The following is a 17,229-nucleotide window of genomic DNA, read 5'->3' as shown; positions in this document are numbered from 1 at the left end:
GGTCCAACTACAACTAAAAAATAAATATTTTTAAAAATAAATTTAAAAAACTTACAGATAGAAGAGGAAGTCCATCTCTCTCCAGGTCCTAAATTTGATCTATACAATTCTTTTTTTTTTTTTTTTTTTAATGTAATTTTTTTTTTTTTAAAGATAGAGTGAGAGAGGGAGGGAGGGAGAGAGAGAGAGAGAATTTTTAATATTTATTTTTTAGTTCTCGGCGGACACAACATCTTTGTTTGTATGTGGTGCTGAGGATCGAACCCGGGCCGCAAGCATGCCAGGCGAGCGCGCTACCGCTTGAGCCACATCCCCAGCCCTATACAATTCTTATGTACCATAAGTCAGTAAACATGTAGTGGTGTTTTGCATTTTATGTATTTTCAACTCAATCTTCTTTAACCCTCCCTGAGAGATATGAGCTGAGTAATACTTCTCCTAATGGAAAAATATTGGACTAAAATTTTGCCTTTCTAGATGCTAACTCAAATCTCTGTGTTAACCCTAGGTCATGAATAAGATTTTAGCATTCAAATTCAGGAAATGGTTTAAATGAATGTTATGAAACAACTTCTACCAAAATATAATAGCTATTAACTCCTAGCTGGAAATGCTTCATCAAGATTCTTTTCAGATGGAATTTCACCTACAGCTGCCTACTCCAAGTGTAGGGTTCCATCAGCTCTAACATGATGTGAGCAGTGTACTTCTACTTCATCACTTTCCCAAAATACACACTAGTAAAAGGATACAGGGACCAAAGCTCTGAAAAAGAATGGAACAGCCTTTCTTAGAACAGATACTGATATTAGTAATTTGCTCACTGGTTCTAAATACTCTGACTAAATGTGGCTTTTGTTTCAACTTGTTGGAGACTGACAAAAGCTTCGTCAGGACAAGTTTCTAAGGGGTGGTGTAGAAAGGATATACAACTGACAGGTTGCTGAGTGGACAAGAAGCCAAGAAGCTGAGAGCCAACAACTGACTCAGCACATTAGTTGGGTGGTTTGCTTACTGGAGCATGAGTCCAGGAGGCTCAAACTAGGTTACAAACTCTCTAAAGTGACTCACAATTTAGCAACCTATTCAATCATCATTTACATTTTTAAAATGGGCTAGAAATCGTAACAACTATTTTACTCTTCAGTTAACAGTTTTTTGGTTTTTTTGTTTTTTAAATCTTAAATGATATTGGTAAAAATACATAGAAGGAAAAAATTGCAAACATTTTGCTTTTAAAATGAATCTAAATGGCATTGGGTTTAAAGAAATAGCTTTAAAAGTTAAAATGTATCATCTATTACCTATACATATTTTTACTTGGTTTTTAGACATCACATTGAACTCAGAATTGAATACACAAAAGTCCCGCTAGGTTATGCAAGATCAGACCATTGATCAGAAAAATGCCTTTAAACAAAATGTTGTTTCCTATTCACACTTTCTAAGCTTCCCAGCGACCTACAGGCTAGTTTTTATGTTCTAGATGTAAAACTGAAATACAGGGGCTGGCTCAAGAGGTAGCGTGCTCGCCTGGCATGCGTGCGGCTGAAGGAGGGTTCGATCCTCAGCACCACATACAAACAAAACAAAGATGTTGGCCGAAAACTAATATCTCTCTCTCTCTCTTAACCCCCCCCCCCCCCCCGCTCTCTCTCGGAAAAAAAAAAAAAAAAAAAGACGGTGGTTTAGTACAGGCTGGGCTAAGAGGTGGGCTAAGAGGATCACAGAGCTGGAGTCAGAGCACCTGGAACTCAGTCCCACATCTGCCAGCTGTGTGATCTAGGGTTGGTAAGGGCACTTTCACTTGTACCAGAACTGTCTCCACCTCTCAGTGTTCAGTATGACCTTGAGTGTAAACACATTTAGGAACTGTTGTTTAGGTCTTCGAATGCAAGGTACGAAATATTGCCTTGGATGAGCCCTCTTCTGTGAGCTAATCTGTAAATTGATGATAATCACCGGATCCCGGTGAAGAAGAAAAGACCCAAGGAACGTAGGCCATGCGATGCGTGAATGCACCGGGCTTGAAACACCTCGGCGCGACACTTCGTTTTACTTTCTGGCTCACCTAGGAACAGTTTCGTCAACTTTGGGGTGGGGAGGTGACTAGAAACCCTCCGAAGACCAAAGACGGGGTAAGCTACCTGCCTCCGCCCCTTTAACCATTTTCTTCCTAACCCCACTTTAAAGACAAAAGACGGAGGCCAGAGGCGCCGGGAACCTTAGCCAACTGGGCTCCTTCGCGCCGCACCGAGCTCTAGCGCTCCCGCCGCCAGGGGGCGCTGCGGCCGCGCAGGCTCGTCCGGGGGGCCGGGGGCGAAGGCGGAGCCTGTCCGTAGACATGGCGCCGTCCGCGCTGCTGCGCCACTTCTCGCGGCTGCTGGCCCCCGCCAGGCTCCCGAGCGGCGGTGAGTGTCCCTTCTCCTGCCGGCCCCCTCGACCCTCAGCCTTCCCCTGCCCAGGGCGGTCCTGACCTCCGCGGGCAGCGACGGCGGCGACCCGCGCTCGGCCTAGTGACCTTCGCCGGCCACGGTCCGGAACCCACCTGGGTCCTCTCGGTCCTCGTCTCGCACTCTGCAGGCTGGGTCCCGCACACACCAGGAGGGGACCCTCGGGTGCCTCTGCGGCCCTCCGCGGGTCTGAGTCGCCGCCCTTCGGCGAGGCTCGGGGGCGTCCTTCAGGACCCGTTTCCTGGGCCGTTGAATGGGGGGATCGAAGGAAGAATTCACCCGGTTACGCGTAACTGCTGGTTCCTTTGTCGGCCCGCGGTCAGTTAGACGGCCTGTGTTCCCTTTCAGCTTGTGCACGGTCCAAGTTCTACCTGCGGGACCCGCCGAACGACCAGCCGGACTGGCTGAAAGTCGGGCTGACCTTGGGTACCACCGTCTTCCTGTGGTTCTACGTGAGTACTTAGTCCCCAACACGCGTCCCGACCCAGCCGAGGGCAGTGAGACCGAATGTTGAAGACGTAATGTGTGGAGACAGAATTCCCCTACAGTATGATATTCGTGTATCCCTAATAACCTATTTCTCCCTAAAGGGAATCCAAAAAAAAAAAAAAAGACTTAAAAGAAATTAAGATTTCAGCAGTATGGAAAAAGTATGATAAGGTTGAAATTTCTGTTATCTATTTTTATGTAGCATAGTCTTGTGAAGAACAGCAGTTATACCAATACATTATTTCTTAATTAGTTTTGAAGCTCGCTAGGGTTTTATGAAGGCACCTCTTTTCAATGACATAGGGACACATAGGCAGTAAACAAGTTTACAAATTAAATTTCATTAGACTTCCAAAACATTAGAGTTTTAAAAAGTGTGGGTCTTATCAGGGACTGTCTGTAATCGCAGCGGCTCAGGAGGCTGAGACAGGAGGATCTGGAGTTCAAAGCTAGCCTCAGCAAAAGTGAGGAGCTAAGTAACTCAATGAGACTCTGTCTCTAAATAAAAAATACAAAATAGGGCTGGGGATGTGGCTCAGTGGTTGAGTGTCCCAGTGCAAAAAAAAAAAAAAGTCTCTCTTTTTTTTTTTTGGCCATGCTGGGGATGGAACCCAGGGCCTCTTGTATGCTAGGCAAGCCCTCTACTACTGTGCCCCAAGCCTCAAAACATTAGGAATTAATCAGTGTTTATATAAATATTTTGCTGAAAATTGTACTTAGTGTATAGCAGGGTATTTGATGTTTTCTTTATGCAAAGTGCTTTACTTGTAAACTTTCCTTTAATCATTATTAAGTGATACATATTGCTGACTCTTTTACAGGTGAAGAAATTTAGAAACATTAGTTTGCTGAACCCAGTTTCACCTTACTGCAGAACTTTGCTACACCATTGTAAAACATTGCTTCTCTAGAGATAAAATTATTTTTTTTTTAAGTTGACTAAAAAAAAAGGTGTTATGGATATAGCTCAGTTGGTAGAGTGCTTCCCTCCAATGTACAAGGCCCTGGGTTCAATCCCCAGCACCAGGATGGATGAATGGATAGATAGATAGAAAGAATGAATGAATGAATAAAAGTATCTGCTGTATTGGTTTTTGTTTTTAATTTGGTACTTAGGATTGCACCCAGGAGCTTAATCATTAAGCCACACCCCCAGCCCTTTTTATTTTTCTTTGAAGACAAGGTTTCACCAAGTTTCTTAAGGCCTGAGAAATGCTGGGGCTGGCTTTGAACTTGGGATTCTCCTGCCTCAGCCTCCCAGGTCACTGAAATTACAGGCATGTACCACCACACTTAATCTCTTATTTGGGATTTTCTCTTCAAAGTGGTTTAGATCAGCTGGGTGCAGTGGCACATGCTTGTAATCCTAGCTACTCGGGAGGCTGAGGCAGGAGGATCCCAAGTGTAAAAGCCTGTCTTTTAAAAAAAAAAAGGGTGGGGGGCTAGCAATACAGCTCAGTGTTAGAGCAACCCTAGGTTCAATCCCCTGTACCAAAAAAAAAAAAAGCCAAAACAAATAAAGTGGTTCAGATCTTTGAATAGGAAGGGGTAGGAGATGTTGAAAGTCACAACTTAATGGTAACTACTCTTTTTCAATAATTTTTGTAAGGGAATGTTTTCCCTTTTTTGGTGAGGGGGACAAGGGGCCTTAATTTTAGAGACAAGATCTCCCCTAGTTGTTGAGACTGGCCTCAACTAACTTGGGATCCTCCTGCCTCAGTCTCCCGAGTAGCTGGGATTATGGGTATACACAACCATACCAAATTTATAATGAAAATTTATGTGTTCTTTTTTTTTAAGAGAGAGAGAGAGGAGAGAAAATTTTAGTGTTTATATTTTAGTTTTCGGCGGACACACATCTTTGTTTGTATGTGGTGCTGAGGATCGAACCCAGGCCACACGCATGCCAGGCGAGCGCGCTACCGCTTGAGCCACATCCCCAGCCCTTTATGCATTCTTAGTTTAACGTGTTTCCTAAAAGAAAGCTTCATTGCTGTTTAGAACACTAATGATCGAAACTGGATCTTTGCTTGTCATAAAGGTCCTGTATCAGATGCATATTCTATCAGTGATTCTAAGAAAGTAACTGTCCTCTGACATCTAATTAATCCACAGATAGTTGAGGGATGAAGTTGGTATGTCATCCCAGTATCAAACCTCTATGGTTAGAAGTGTAACACACACCCACCAGCCTGAATCTGTAATATCCAAGTTCTACTGTGCCCCGTTGATTTTGTCCCTCTGTGGTAAGGCTCTCCATTATATTTATTACCCACCAAGTGAAATTTCACACAAGTTCAATTTTAATGTTTAAGGGTTGTCTTCTTATATTTAGTATGTCAGATTATGGGCAACAAATATATTCCATTCATGGTTTTTGGACTTTTGAATCTCTTTAGTTTTTTTTTTTTTCGGGGGGGGGTGGGGAGGTTACTGGAGATTGAGCTTGGGACCACTTGACCACTGAGCCACCTCCCAAGCCCTGTATTGTATTTTATTTAGAGACAGGGTCTCAGTTGCTTAGTTCCTCGCTTTTACTGAGGCTGGCTTTGAACTCGCAATCCTCCTATCTCAGCTTCCCAAGCTTCTGGGATTACAGGAGTGGGCCACCATGTTCCACTTCTTAGCTTTTTATTTCTCTCTAGAATAGTAATTAATCTACCCTGTTCCTCTTAAAAAAACATAAGCATCTGGGGCTGGGGTTGTGGCTCAGTGGCAGAGTGTTTGCCTCATACCTGTGAGGCACTGGGATTGATCATCAGCACCACATAAAAATAAACAAAATAAAGATATTGTGGTAAGTGTGTGTGTGTGTGTGTGTGTGTGTGTATAAAATATTTATTTCTTAACTTTAGGTAGACACAATATCTTTATTTTTATGTGGTGCTGAGGATCGAACCCAGCACCTCACGCATGCCAGGCGAGTGCGCTACTACTTGAGCCATATCCCCAGCCCCTAAAAAAATTTTTTTTTAAAAAGTAAGCATCATTAGTTAATTCCCCTTCTCTTTGCCAGAAAGACTACATTTCTAATTTTAACTGTTAACTTGTAGCTCATCAAACAACATGATGAAGATGTTTTAGAGTATAAAAGAAGAAATTCTTTGGAGTAAATTCTTTTGGAGATACTAATATAGTAAGTATACATTTATATAGTATACATTTATATATATATAAGTATACATTTATATACATATAAATACATATATATATATAAGTATACATTTATATATATATATATAGGTGATGAGAGTATGCAACTTAATTTGACCTCTTTTTAAATACAGTAGTTTTGTTTTGTCTTTTAGGCTTATACTTTGTAGTGCCAGATTTCTGTCTGTGACACATTTATGAATTTTTATACCTTGGCTTCAGCAACTTTTGGCATAATGATTTTTTAAATTGTTTTTAAGATGTTGATGAACCTTTATTTTATTCATTTATTTATATGCAGTGCTGAGAATCTAACCCAGTGCATTCACACATGCTAGGCAAGTGCTCTACCACTGAGCCACAATGCCAGCTTCGAGCATAATCATTTTTTAATCATTACTTTACTGTCTTCAAAGACAGTTATGCTTAAGAATGAAATCAAAATTATATATTTTTTAATCTAATAGTTCTTTACTCTTTGCTTTCAAAGCATTTATGACAAATTATCATAATTTGTTTGTATATTTTTTAATATGTTTGGCATATCCCGCACTAAATTCCATGAAAGCAGGAACACTGTTTTATTAATGGTAATGTACTCTGCAGCTTGCTGAATGCCCATCTAATCTAAAATCTAGAATGGGTGACTCTAGATTTTGGATTTTTTTTTTTTTTTAATAGTTGTAGATGGACAGCATTCCTTTATTTTATTTTACTTTTTTCATGCAGTGCTAAGTATTGAAATCAGTGCCTCATATGTGCTAGGTAAGTGCTCTACCACTAAGCCACAGCCCCAGCCCTGGAATTTTTTTCTGCATGACCCTTTCATTATCTCTGTCCAACTAACACCTAGTTGGATAATTTCTGATAAGATCTAGCTATGAACAAGATATACTGTGCATGATTCAAGAGAATTTGATTAAAATAGATAACTTTTATCTGCTGAAAAATAAATATAGTGATCAAAAAATACAGTTTTCCATATTTAACAACTCAATGTCAGTGCTTTAGGGTTGACTATCCAAATCTTTTGCTTCTTTGTTTTCTATAAATAACACCTTGCCTAGTGGGCTGGGGTTGTCGGCTCATGGTAGAGTGCTTGCCTTGCACGTGAGATACTGGGTTTGATTCTCAGCACCACATAAAAACAAATAAACAAAATAAAGGTATTGTGCCCATCTACAACTTATATACATATGTATATATATAAAATAATACCTTGCCTATTTCACTGTTCCGATCAGCCAATCAAGAGATGAAAATAAGTCATTTAAATTAAAAACAGATGACTTTTGTTATTTCATGGTTCAAACCATATTTTTGTTAAAATTTAAAATAAAGTACTAATATTCTTTGTAGATACGTTTTCTAGACTTTCCCCAGTTCACTAAGATGAATTATTTAGTCTAATTTTAATATTTTTTTCTGGTAAATGCTACAGTTGAATTCTTGTTCCTCTTTGTTGTAGGTATGTTCCATATAATGATTATAGAAGATCTTCTGGATTCACCAATCTATTGAGTTTCAAATGTCAGAGAAAGTTAAATGTGAATATATATGAAGTCAGAATTTGTGTTTTGCTTGATTAAATGAAAATACTTCTATGTTCTGCAAATAATACATATTATGACAACTTGTAAAAAAAAACGTGTAAGGTACATTATTAGAAATTCTTAAATACGGAAGACCATCTTATAACAAGGTCAGTGGTATTTTAAAAAATTCATAAGAGGACTTGTTCTTGGGGCTGGGGTTGTGGCTCAGTGGTAGAGTGCTCACCTAGCATGCATGAGGCGCACTGTGTTCGATCCTCAGAACCACATAAATATAAAATAAAGATATTGTGTCCACCTAAAACTAAAAAATAAATATTAAAAAAAAGACTTGTTCTAGAGATGAATTCAATAATCCCTGCTGATGAATTTACTTCTTATGAACTTTTAATTTCTGATTAAAACACTTATTCTTTAGTATGTCAAGGAGACAGGACTACTTTATTACTCAAAATACAAAAGATCCTAAATGTTTTTTTCTTCTAGAGAAGCCATTTTGGTAAGTCAGAAAGTAAAGATGAATTCTTTTATCAGTAGTTCTTCTAACTTCATTTCCTTGAATTTAAATGATTTTTATTTGGGTGAAATTTGTTGTCTTTTTTTTTTTTTTTTTCTTAAATATTTTTTTAGTTGTAGATGGACAGAATATCTTTGTTTATTTATTTTTTATGTGGTGTTGGGGATTGAACCCAGGGTCTCATGCATGTGAGGCAACCGTTCTACCACTGAGCTACACCCCCAGCCCCCACTTTTTTTAAATATTTATTTTTTAGTTGTAGTTGGACACAATACCTTTATTTTATTTATTTTTATGTGGTGCTGAGGATCAAACCCAGGGCCTCTTACATGCTAGGCGAGCACTCTACCGCTGAGCCACAACCCTGGCCCCCTGTTGTCCTTTTTTAATAATATGACTTTTATCCAATGATTTAGCAAACTCTAGATTCTTTTTCTTTCTTTTTTTTTTTTTTCTTCTTTTAATAGTCTTTAAGTTGTAGGTGAACACAATACCTTTATTTTATTTATCTTTGTGTGGTGCTGAAGATCAAACCCAGGGCCTCACACATGCAAGATGAGTCCTCTACTGCTTAGCCCTAGCCCCAATTCCTAGATTGTCCGTAAAAAGAAGGAAGAGGGTCAGTTGTGGTAGCGCATGCCTGTAATCCCAGTAGCTTGATAGGCTGAAGCAGGAGGATCTGGAGTTCAAAGCCAGCCTCAGCCACTTAGGGAAACACCAAGCAACTTAGTGAGATCCTGTCTCTAAATAAAATATTAAAAAGGGCTGGGGATGTTGCTCAATGGTTAAGTGCCCCTGAGTTCAATCCCTGGTATTCATTATTTGCATCTTCTTTTTGAAGTTAAGTAGAAAAGTCTATTACTTTTTAACTGGTATTATATGTATTTTGGGCTTTGGCCAACACTCATTCTGGAGGACTCAACCCAGTATCTTTGGAAGTCATTCTGAATTCAAAGTTACTTTATTTCAGAATAATTATTTAATATATATTCGATGAATAGATATTGATAATAGAGACTATTACTTTGTGTCAGTTTGGATTCCTGTTAAAATTGGAGGTGCCTTAGAGATTACATAGACAAATTTCATGCAGCTATAGTAACCAGAGGTGCAAAGTGCACTGTCCAACATCTGTGGTTAGCAGAGTAATGAATCAATCAAGATGTTTATCTCATAGCAAGAACAGGTGTATGTGTCAGATTGTATGGCAAAGGGGAGTTCATTGCAGTGGAATTAAGATTTCTGGGCTGAGGATGTAGCTCAAGTGGTAGCGCGCTTGCCTGGCATGCGTGCGGCCCGGGTTCGATCTTCAGCACTACATACAACCAAAGATGTTGTGTCCGCCGAAAACTAAAAAATAAATAAATAAATACATATTTTTAAAAAACGATTTCTAATCAACTAGCCCTAAGATGAGACTACCCTGTATTGTCTAGTTGGGCCCACTAATCACAAGAATTCTTATAAAGGGAATAGGAAGGAAAGCAAGAGAGTATTTCAGAGTGATGCAGTATGAGGATTCAATCTGCCATTGCTGGTTTTGAAGGTGGAAGGAGGCCAAGAGCCAAAGACTACCAAGAAAACAAATTCTCAGGGCTGGGGCTGGGGCTGGGGCTCAGTGGCAGAGTACTTGCCTGTCATGTGTGGGGCACTGGGTTTGATGCTCAGCACCACATACAAAAATAAGCAAATAAAATAAAGTCATGCTGTCCATCTGCAACTACCAAAAAAAAAATTTTTTTTTAAATCTCTCCTACAATTTACAAAAAGGAATGATCCTGTTAACACCAAATTTGTTTCAGCCCAGTGAGACACCTGTAAAGCAGCAAGATAATAAATCTTCATTATTTCAGGTCACAGACTTTGTTACAGCAGCAATAGGAAACTGATACTATCACATACAAATTGAGGCTAAGAGGTCAGGTAACAACTCGAAATTAAGAGCATTTTCCACACAGCACTTAGAAATTCATATCTCCAAAGGGATTAAAAATGTTAATGAGACTTGAAATTTTGGAAACTGATGGTCTTATTTGAAAACAAAATATACCTTTAATAAACGGTAGCTTTGGGCTGGGTCAGTGGTGAAGTGCTTGCCTAGTTAATTGTTTGAAATTGTTTATAAAAGCTTCTATATGTCAGGTCTGGAGAATGTAGCTACTCTTGGTGGATCTTCCTCTTGGTGGAGCCTCTGTAACTCTAGGGGGAGCCTTTATGAAGACCAGGCTGTCCAAGAGTACAATGGCAGAATGCTCTGTGCTATCTAGTACAGCAGCCACCAGTCCCATGTGGCTGATGAGCATTTGGAATGTTGCATGTATCTACATTTTTAATTTAAATACAAGTGATGGTACCTACTGTGTTAGACAGCAGTTCCTAGAATCCTTAAACAAATAGTTTAAGAATTTATCATCACTACAAAATGGTGCTGGTTTAAAAAAAAATAAAGTGCTTCCTAAATTAAATAATTGAAGCCTAAGTTGGACTTTAAAAAGCAAAAAATTCTGAAGCTACACATCCCCAAACAGGAATGCACCCAGGACACAAATGTTATCACAACTTAGCCTTAGCTGTGCTAACTGAGCAACTGAGCATCTGCTTATCTCCTTTGCACCAGCCTACCACCCACGTTGTGAAGAGAAGCCCACGGGAGATAGCTCCTGGGATTGTATCAGGAGAGTTGCTAGGCTGAGCAAGAATCCTTCTGATTCTAAATTCCCAAAAGAATCTACAAATTAACTGTGATCAAAGGATGATTGTTAGTAATAACACAAAAAGAACTAAGGATGCAAACAAAATCATACCAAGTACACTCAAGATTTTTATCAGATTAATATCAAGTTCAGATTCAGCATTTATGAGGTAAATCATTTGAATTTTTTTATTGCTATAGGAAAAAAACAGGCTGTATGAATTAAATTTCTAGTATTTGAAGTTGTTATGGGTTGAACTATATCCCTTAAGTTATGTTGAAGTCCTAATCCTTAGTGCCTCAGGAGAGTGATTTTATTTAGAAATAGGGTTATTGCAGATGTAAGTTCAGTTCAGGGCTGGGTCTGTAGCTCAGTGGTAGAACGCTTGCCTAGCACATGTAAGGCACAGGGTTCAATCAGCACCACATAAAAATAAATAAAAGGGGCTGGGGATGTGGCTCAAGCAGTAGCGTGCTCGCCTGGCATGTGCACGGCCCTGGGTTCGATCCTCAGCACCACGTACAAATAAAGATGTTGTGTCCGCCGAAAATTAAAAAGTAAATAAATAAATTTTAAAAAATAAAAGGTATTTTGTCCATCTACAATTTTAAAAATTTTTAAAAGATGAGTTCATACTGGAGTAGATTGGGCCTTAAATACTAGGAGTATTTAAAAGGAGGGACAATTGATCATAGTGAGATACCTGTAGTCCCAGCTGCTAAAGAGGCTGAGGTGGGAAGATCACTTGACCCCACAAGTTTGAGACCAGCGTGGGCAATATAGGGAGACCTGTCTCAAAAAAAGAGTAGAAAGACACACAGAGTCAAGCACAGTGGTACGTGCCTTTAATCTCAGCAACTTCAGTGGCTTAGGCAGGAGTATCACACATTTAGGCCAGCCTTGGGAACTTAAGGAAGACCTAAGCAAATTAGGGAGATCCATGTCTCAAAAATAAAAGTGATGGGGGATGTGACTCAGTGATAAAGCATTCCTGGGTTCAATCCTCAATAACAACAAAAAAGAAAGCCATGGAGGCAGACCTTGGAGTGATGCATCTACAAGCCAGGGTTCAGGCAAACAGCAAGATCTAGAAGATGCAAGAAAGGATTCCCCCTAGGAGGAGGTTTCAGAGGGGGGCATGCCCTGCCAACACCTTGATTTCAGCTTTCTAGCCTCTAGAGCTGTGAGACTAGATTTCCGGTTTTGTTGTTTTGTTTTTTTAATTTTTTAAAAAAATATTTTTTAGTTGTTGATGGACCTTTATTTTATTCATTTATTGTTATGTGGTGCTGAGAATTGAACCCAGGGCCTCACAGATGCGAGGCAAGCACTCTACCACTGAGCCACGACCCCAGCCCTAGATTTCTGTTTTAAGCCACCTCAGTTTATAGTAATTTGTTTATAATATCCTTAGGAAAGAAAAGACTACAGAAATGTTAGGGGATCTCATGTTTATTTTTCTACCAAAGGGAAAATGAATAGATGAGAGTACTGAGCATCCTCCAAAAATAGTTTAAGAATTTATCATCACAATTTCCTTTTCTCCTTCATTTTATCCAAATGGTTTAGGATAGAGTGCTTATCAGGACTTTCTTAATTGCTTGCCAATTTGTCTTCCTAGCTACTCTTATAAATTATTTCACTTTCTATCAGTATCAATCTGTTAGAAATACAGATTGTGCTAGGTATTTGCTACAATCGCAGCTGTTTGGGTGGCTGAGGCAGGAGGATCACAGGTTCAAGACTAGCCCCAGCAATTTAGCAAGACCCTATCTCAAAATAAAAAATAAAAAGGGTTGGTGATGTAGCTCTGGTAGAGTGGCCCTGGGTTCAGTTTCCAACACAAAAAATAATCAAACAGTTTGCAACCTAAGAATTAACTATTAAGGAAAAAGCGGCTTCTAGCTTTCTTTGGAATCTAAGAAATAATTTAGTCTCTCAAAATTGTTTTTTAGTTACATAACACTTAAACCCTGAAGGTATAATTAATATTGTCAGTATAATTAATATTGTCAGGACTTTCACAATAAGTTTTCAAAATTAGTACCATCCTGTCAACAATCCAAGGTTAGATGGAGGTCATATGAAGTAAGCCAAGTTATCTCCAACTGTAGATTTTTGTTTTCCAACCAGACCAGAAAAATGCCAAGGATGTGCTCAGGGGCAGCATTGTGAATAATGTGACCCAAGGCTGGGAAACTTGCCTGAGCTTTACATAGCAAAGAACTAAGGTTAAAGTTCTCAGGGGTTAAGGAAAAACAACTGAAAATTAACAGTGAATTTGACAACCAAAGGGCAATGTCCTCTCTGGGGAAATGTTTCATCAAGATATGAAAAGAATTTGCCACCCAAGTAGAAAGCCATATAAGCTATAGGAACAAAAGAGTAAGTAATTCCCTTGAACCTGAGAGGCAGGAGCCTTTATCTAAGAAAAGAATCTAAAGAAATGGCAGTAATTTCATCATAGTTCGTCTCCCAGCTGGATTGCCACATCCAACCTAGAGGGCAAAACTTCCCACTGGACCTCACTACCTGGTACGTAAAGGTGGAAGACTTAATGAGTTCCCTCATATGCCACACTGAGAGGCAGAAGAGCATAGCAAGGGAGCCTTGGAAACCTGAGCTTTGCTTAGGCTGGAAGTCAGGATCTAGTGTTGCCTCCTCCAACTAGCTAAGCACATTTCATGCCTAACTGATTTAGAGCACTTACCAACCCTATCAGTAAAGGAATTATCCACATTTTATTCAGATCAGATATTTGATTCCCAAATTTGTGCTCTTGGCCACAGTTTAACAACTACCTCAAAGTTTTCTTTTCATATGTAATGTAAGGATAATCAACATTCCCCCCCACCTATTCCTTAGCATTGGTAAATAGAGTGACAATGATTTGGGAGAAAAACAATTGGGGAGAGCTGTACTGGGGATTGAACCTATGGGCATTCAACCTCTGAGCTATATCCCTAGCTTTTTTATTTTTTGAGACAGGGTCTTCCTAATTGCTGAGGCTGGCTTTGGACTCGTGATCCTCCTGCCTCAGTTTTCTGAGTTGATGGGATTAGTTGCCCAGTGCATTGTTTAAACCAATTTGACTTTGGCCAAAACTCTTTAAATTATCTTTATTATTGATACCTAGTCAGAGATTTCATTGACCCCATTGATGGTGAGCTTGACAGCAGCTCAAGAGAAAAGACGTTGATACTGTGTCTCTTTAACCTTAAGCCATAGTCTCTGTAAGTAATAACAATTTGTCTTGTTCAGACTGGTCCCACAATGTTGCCCATACTGGCCTTGAACTCACAATCCTCTAGCCTCCTGAGTAGCTGGGATTACAGGTGTGTATCACCACACTCAACAATTTACTATTTAATTCTGAAAGCCTTAGAACTGGAATTGTTTATAAATATTGTTTATAAGTGTTTGCTCAGAAAGAATACCATTTAGGGGAGCTTTAGGATTTAAGGCTTACAATATACAGTATTAAATACAATAAGTGCATCCATTCATTCATTAAAATGCATTTACTAGCTGGCCAGGTAGCACACCTACAATCCCGGCAGCTCCAGAGGCTGAGGCAGGAAGATCAGGAGTTCAAAGCCAACTTCAGCAACAGCGAGCCGCTAAGCAACTCAGTGAAACCCTGTCTCTAACTAAAATAAAAAGATCTGGGGAGTAGCTCAGTGGTTGAGGGCCCCTGAGTTCAATCCCCAGTACCCTAAATAAATAAATAAAAGGATTCTTTTTTTTTCTGTCTCTGATAACCATCCCATCCCTAAGTACACCAAGGAATGAAGTAGCTGTGGTGGTAAACAAATGCAGTTTGATTTATCAGTCTGTCGTTGTTCATTAAACATTCCACACCACCAGCAATGTAGAGAAGCGCTTCTTGGTTTGCTAAAGATTATGCACTTGGTGCTGGTCAAATATAACAAGTATGTTAATCTATGGTTTTCTATTCTCAACTTCTTGGTGTTTTCTATTCTCAACTTCTGGGTATATACCCCTTTTGCTGCTTTTAGCTAAACTTGACCCTTAACTTACTACAGATGACCTAATTGCTCTTATTAAAGGCTTAATCACTAGGGATAGTTAAGAGTTCTTTTTGTTTTGTTTTGTTTTGTTTCCTTCTTTTTCTTTCTCTCTCTCTTTCTCTCTCTCTCTCTCTCTCTCCCTCCCTCCCTCTCCCTCCCTCTCTCTCTCTCTCTCTCTCTCTCTCTCTCTCTCTCTTTTAATGTAGTGCTGGGGCTAGAACCAGGGCCTTGAGCATTCTAAGCCTGTTTTCTACCATTGATTTACAACCCCAGCCTATAACTATTCCCCCAGCCTATAACTACTCCACGTATTAAATTTTTTTAAAGGGGCGGGACTGGGGTTGTGGTTCAGCGGTAGAGTGCTTGCCTAGCACATACGAGGCCCTGGGTTGGATCTTCAGCACCACATATAAATAAATGAATAACTTTTTTAAAAAATGGTTTGTACTCCTCTTGTGAGGATGTTAATATTATTAGAATGAATGGTTCAGGACTATAACGTCTGAAAAATGTTTATTTACATAGCAAAGGAAGACTATTTTGCCTGTTACATGACTTCCAGAACTTGGAGCTAGAAGTATTAAATTCAGGTCTTTTTTTTTTTTAAACTCATGACCATCAGTAAATTCTTGAACATTATTTCCCCACCAGCTGATGTTGTCATTTGCTAAAGGAAATAACTGCCACCTCTCTGAGAGTTGGAGTGAGAATTAAAGGAGATATGTGAAAGTGCTTTATAAACTGTCAAATATCAAACACATGAAGGATTATAAGAGTAAAAAATAGTGCTTTCCAAAGATTAATCATTTTGAAAACGTTATAAACATAAATTATTGGTTTCCATATTCAAACCATAACAAATTCTTGTAGTCACAATGAGGTGAGTAATTAAAATTTGGGGAAAGATAATAATTTAGCATTTTTAATAGATGTGAAAATACTATTTTCACTTCCCACAGAGGAATATACAACATTTTGGGGTTTTTTGTTTTCCACTGGTACTGGGAATGAACTCGGGGGGCACTTTACCACCAAGCTATATCCCCAATCGCGATCCCCGTCCCCGCCCGCCTTTTTTCTTTCTTTTTCTTTCTTTTTTTTTTTTTTCCTTTGATAAATCGCCAAGGCTGGCTTCGAAGATATGATCCTCCTCTCTCAGCCTCCTTAGTCGTGGGATTACAGGTCTGCGCCACCGCGCCGCGCTAGTGTTTTTGATGTTTGTATTTAAAGTCGTCTTAACAATGATTTGCCTAGAAATCCAGCCATTGCCTGGGGATTTTCTTAGGATTAATGGAAGTTAGGGCTACCCCTCCCCTCACTCTACCTGTAAAAAATTACCGCTGCCTTTTCCTCCGAGTGCGAGAGAAACTGGGTTCAGATTCCATCCAGCATAATAAACCATGTCAGTGTTGAATCCGATGAGATTCTCCAAACATTTCCAGTCCACTCTGCAGGAGTTACATTCAGTGGAACAGAAGGGTCAGGCAGGTGACAACTTCTAGGTTCCCGATTCCTTTTCCGAGATGCAGTCTTCAGCTTCCCCGACACCGGGAAAGCAGTCCAGCTGCAGGCTGGGCGGGGGTGGACTGTGCAGACCCAAGCCCTGGGCGGTGGACCCCGGCCTGCCAGGCGGGGCTGGGCCTGGGTCGGCGCCCCTCCCCGGGGCGGGGCGCTCGAGGCTCACAGCCTCGCGGAGTCTGGGCAGTCTGCGCCAGGCAATCTAGGCTGCCGCGCCGCCAACCCAGGCGAGATGTATCTCCGCAGGGTGGTCTCAAAGACCTTGGCGCTGCCGTTGAGGGCTCCCCCCAACCCGGCGCCGCTCCGGAAGGACGGTGAGTGCGGGAAGCCCCTGGATCCTCCTGCACCCAGTCCGCCAAACTCGTCCCGGAGCAGCAGAAGGCTGGGTTGGGGGTGCAGGGGAATAAGGGAAAGTTTGGAGGGGACGAGGCTCCAAAGTTCTCGGATGCTTGGGCAGTAGGGAACCTTTCAGCGTGGCCTCTGAATCCGGACTAGGATTTCTGGTTCAAATGTGGACCTCGAGAAAGTGATCTAACCTGTTTTCATCATCCGTTCAGTGGAAACAGTGATAATTGTGAGTTTTTAAAAGTGCCGGCGAACATACTCGTAGCTTACTACTTGTATTGTTATAGGGATCGTTTCGCTCCCGATCTCAGGAGGAAGCAGGATTGGGTGGGAAGGTGGACTCCGCCGCGAGCCAGGCGGCGCGCGGGAGCGAGTGCGGAGAAGTAGACGTGCGTAAAAGCTAAGTCACCAAACCTGGCCGGGCTCGAGAGCCTGAACCCCGCGAGCAGCCTGGCCTCAGCGTCCCCCCCCCCCCCC

General features: G+C 40.5%; 3 protein-coding genes across 5 annotated transcripts in view; 2 read left to right on the top strand and 1 right to left on the bottom strand.

Moving 5' to 3' along the window:
* The window catches only part of Naa15 (N-alpha-acetyltransferase 15, NatA auxiliary subunit), a 94,869-nt gene extending 78,441 nt beyond the window's left edge, over window positions 1–16,428 (bottom strand). The window contains exon 1 of the mRNA XM_048812078.1: window positions 16,214–16,428. Within this exon, the coding sequence (XP_048668035.1) occupies window positions 16,214–16,291 (78 nt within the window). The 5' untranslated portion in view covers window positions 16,292–16,428. The remainder of the gene's footprint in view (window positions 1–16,213) is intronic.
* Window positions 2,250–7,664, top strand: Ndufc1 (NADH:ubiquinone oxidoreductase subunit C1). Its single transcript, XM_015479049.2, has 4 exons — window positions 2,250–2,411; window positions 2,802–2,905; window positions 5,996–6,078; window positions 7,564–7,664. The coding sequence occupies exons 1-3, from the start codon at window positions 2,345–2,347 to the stop codon at window positions 6,053–6,055; spliced, it is 231 nt and encodes a 76-aa protein (XP_015334535.1). The 5' UTR covers window positions 2,250–2,344; the 3' UTR covers window positions 6,056–6,078; window positions 7,564–7,664.
* Window positions 16,429–16,556: 128 nt separating the features above from the next.
* Window positions 16,557–17,229, top strand: part of LOC107136770 (mitochondria localized glutamic acid rich protein) — a 15,952-nt gene continuing 15,279 nt past the window's right edge. Inside the window, exons 1-2 of one of the 3 annotated variants that reach the window (XM_048812081.1) lie at window positions 16,557–16,721; window positions 17,040–17,141. In XM_048812081.1, the coding sequence (XP_048668038.1) occupies window positions 16,640–16,721; window positions 17,040–17,141 (184 nt within the window). In that variant the 5' untranslated portion in view covers window positions 16,557–16,639. Of the gene's footprint in view, window positions 16,722–16,851; window positions 16,982–17,039; window positions 17,142–17,229 lie in introns of those variants that run through there. The other 2 variants (XM_015479048.2, XM_048812082.1) reach the window with 2 other exon arrangements.

The sequence above is a fragment of the Marmota marmota genome, unplaced genomic scaffold, assembly GCF_001458135.2.
Source record: "Marmota marmota marmota unplaced genomic scaffold, marMar, whole genome shotgun sequence".
Taxonomy (NCBI): domain Eukaryota; kingdom Metazoa; phylum Chordata; class Mammalia; order Rodentia; family Sciuridae; genus Marmota; species Marmota marmota.
This window is presented reverse-complemented; position numbering and strand designations above follow the sequence as displayed.

Excerpts from the sequence above, each read along its gene's own strand:
- Ndufc1 (XM_015479049.2), top strand. The coding sequence starts at position 2,345 with ATGGCGCCGTCCGCGCTGCTGCGCCACTTCTCGCGGCTGCTGGCCCCC. Across the intron at positions 2,412-2,801 it reads CGCCAGGCTCCCGAGCGGCG|CTTGTGCACGGTCCAAGTTC; the intron begins GTGAGTGTCCCT and ends GTTCCCTTTCAG. Across the intron at positions 2,906-5,995 it reads CCGTCTTCCTGTGGTTCTAC|CTCATCAAACAACATGATGA; the intron begins GTGAGTACTTAG and ends GTTAACTTGTAG.